The 3,136-nt window shown below is 39.9% G+C and overlaps 1 protein-coding gene across 1 annotated transcript; it reads left to right on the top strand.

The window, feature by feature from the left end:
- Positions 1-788: 788 nt before the first annotated feature.
- On the top strand, positions 789-2,243 carry LOC137183757 (general transcription factor II-I repeat domain-containing protein 2A-like). The gene is made up of 3 exons (XM_067591061.1): positions 789-841; positions 1,134-1,683; positions 2,223-2,243. Exons 1-3 carry the CDS (start codon positions 789-791, stop codon positions 2,241-2,243), a joined length of 624 nt encoding a protein of 207 aa, XP_067447162.1.
- Positions 2,244-3,136: the final 893 nt, after the last annotated feature.

Below are 3,136 nucleotides of genomic sequence, written 5' to 3'. Positions count from 1 at the left end.
GATTTGTGTCCAGAATGTAGAGTAAAATTCTGCCTGGCATCTTTTTTGGAGAAAAGCTATCAACTTCACTTTTAACTTCTGCCAGTGTTATTTCCCTTCTTAGGTCCTCTTAATGTGCAGCAGATAAAATGATATTTGGAAAATAGCTATAGCAGCTATAGCAGACCTGGACACTATATGGCCCCCAGGCCGGATAGAGATGAAATCAAAACAAAGTCAAATAAAAATTTTCTTGCTGATGACTTTCCTTGACATCTTAAAAAGACAAGATGGCTCAGACATCTGAGCGGTTGCTCGCAAAGCTTCAAAAGCAGCAAGTAGTTTTTACAAAGCTCTGCAAAACAAATAAAGGATTTATCAAAGCTAGTTATGTGACAGCTCACAAAAATGCCAAGAACTGCAAGCCATTCTCAGAGGGGGAATTCATCAGAGAATGCTTAGTGGACACTGCAGCAATAGTCTGTTCAGAGAAGGAGTTGTTTGAAAAAAGTACTTAGCACTCTCAAGGTGGATTGTGGTGAGGCAGGTTGAGGCAAATCTGGAGCAGTGACTGGAAAGCACAGTTTCACCTACTACTCCTTGGCCCTTGAAAGTTGTGATGTGGTTGACACAGCCCAGTGTCTCATCTCTATAAGAGGAATCATGCAAAATTTTAAAAAACTACAGAACTTGCTTCTGTGCAGCCACTGAAAGGCACAACACACAGATAGCAAATTTGCTTGGGCCCAGATCTGGCCCACACCCAACACTTTCAGCACTTTCATCTGGCCCACATATTACGTGGAATGATGGCACTTGAGCGGTCCACTCCTGTTTTCCAGATCTGGGCCACAAACAAGCCGTATGTCACCCAAGAACAAACCAGATAAACCAGAACTGGCCCACATCCAGAATACACATACCTGAGAGCACCGCATCTTTACCAAAAAAGGCCCACATTTGATTTGGGATATTTGGGCCATGTTTGCTATTTTACATGTGGGCCATTTCAGGCTCACATCCATTTTGTCCGGGCCAGAAGAAGGCCAGCAGTGCCGCATCATTGCCTGAAGTGGCCCACTTCCGTATGCTATCTGGGCAGGCAATGATATATTCACAGAATGAACAGTAAATGCATGCATACAACATTTGAGTATCCAGAGCAGAAATGAATATTGCATTATTCACCAGGAGGTGCTTTGTAAGTCTGTGCTAAAACTTAACCATGTAGTTGATGTTGTGACAAAACTAGTAAACTTCATTTGGGAGAGATCATTAAACCACATTGTTGCATTGTCGGAGGACCAAGACACTGAACACACAGACCTGACCTACCACACAGCCATCATATGGCTCTGCATGGGCCAAGTGCTGAAAAGAGTGTGGAACTTAAAAAATTTGATTCAGGAGTTTTATGAGATGAAAGGAAAGGAAATCCCTGAATTTAGCTATGATGACTGGTTGACTGATTTGGCATTTGCTGTTGATGTCACCAGCCTCATGAATGAACTGAACTGCAAATTAAAAGGCAAGGGCCTTTCTGCACATGAGATGTACAGCCTTGTTAAGGCCTTCTTGAGGAAGTTGCAGCTCCTCAGTTGTCAAGTGGAGAGCAACACATTCACCCACCTCCCCATACTGAAAGAGAGGACTCCATCAGCTGGCAACCACAAGAGCTATGCATCCATGCTGCAAGCCCTGCCTGTGAGTTTTTGCAGCGATTTGAGGATTTTAAAGCAAAGGAAAGTAACATGCTTTTGATCTTGCTTCCTGGACAATGCTCCCAGTGATATGCAGCTTGAACTTATTGATCTGCCATCCGGCGCTCTGCTAGTAGAGCACTATTCATTCATCTCTATTCATCACTCAAAGAGGAGAATGTTCCACAGATGAGTGGTCACACTCAGAGGATGCTTGTTCTTTTTGGACCAACATACACACTGTAAGTGACCAGTCAAGTCAAGGTACAGACCCTCTCTTACAAATGAACATGATGTAATCTGTGCTTTTTTGTTCAGAAAATGCATTTCCTTGAGTCAGTACTGTTTACAGGAAGCCTAATGACATAATGTGCCTCTGACATATTGTTGGTGAAATAAATTGACCAGATTCTGTTTGACATGTTTTTATGAGCAGAAATGAACATTATATGAAGAAACTGATATTTTCAGTGGCAGAGCACACAAGACATCATGTGTACAGCTTCTGACATTGTGGAAGACTTCTGGTGTGGCCTTCTGTAGGAACTGATTGCCCACCCCTGAGCTACACAGACCACACACATCATGGCCTTGGTCTCTGAGATGAATGATCTGCTTGTTTTTTCTTAGGATGGCTGAGTATAAATGCTCTTCTACAGCAACACCTTCTTTCCCTTTAAACTGAGAAGTCAAATAACAAGAGCAGACATGAAATGTTGAGCATATTTTGGTCTGTAACTTTAGATAACTTGAATCGTCTTTCTTTAATTAGTCTAGCTAGCTGACCAAAGCATAAATTGAAAACGCTGCATGACTCTTTAATTTCTGTCGCTCAACACTTATCAAAAGTGTCATAAATCAGCCTTTAGGGTACTTTGACAAAAATCATTAATAGGCTTTCAAATACTTATGGAAAATCAAGCTTCTTTATAGTTTGTACATCAAATATGGTGAAACAAAGATGCTGCACATTTACTGTAGGTCCAGTGCCAGTTTTTATGATAAATTAAAATGACTTATAATGACATTAAATACACATACACACACACACACACACATACACACACACACACACACACATATATATATATATATATATATATATATATATATATATATAAATATAAGGGAAATACAGTGTGTTCCACAGATCCAAATACACAGGAAACATCACAAAAACTGAGGATAAATACCTATATCACTTATAATAATTGGTGATAACCAATTACAACCAATTTTCCAAAGGAAACATGGATGAAACAGTTTGGTTTTTTAATGTTATGAAATCTTCATTTAAATGGATGAAATTTCATGTAAACCTCTAATTTATGTGCCAACTCACATTTTTAATTTGAACAGATTTTTTAAGTGTTTAAGTGTATATGCAGTGTCTTTCCACTGTAATGTACTGGCTTGCACACACATACACACACACACACACACACACACACATACAC

The sequence above is a fragment of the Thunnus thynnus genome, chromosome 5 (genome assembly GCF_963924715.1).
Source record: "Thunnus thynnus chromosome 5, fThuThy2.1, whole genome shotgun sequence".
NCBI lineage: Eukaryota > Metazoa > Chordata > Actinopteri > Scombriformes > Scombridae > Thunnus > Thunnus thynnus.
This window is presented reverse-complemented; position numbering and strand designations above follow the sequence as displayed.

Coding starts and splice junctions, on each gene's coding strand:
- LOC137183757 (XM_067591061.1), top strand. CDS start 789: ATGGCACTTGAGCGGTCCACTCCTGTTTTCCAGATCTGGGCCACAAAC. Junction 842..1,133: donor ATCTGGGCCACAAACAAGCC/GTATGTCACCCA, acceptor ACAACATTTGAG/TATCCAGAGCAGAAATGAAT. Junction 1,684..2,222: donor CCATGCTGCAAGCCCTGCCT/GTGAGTTTTTGC, acceptor GGCCTTCTGTAG/GAACTGATTGCCCACCCCTG.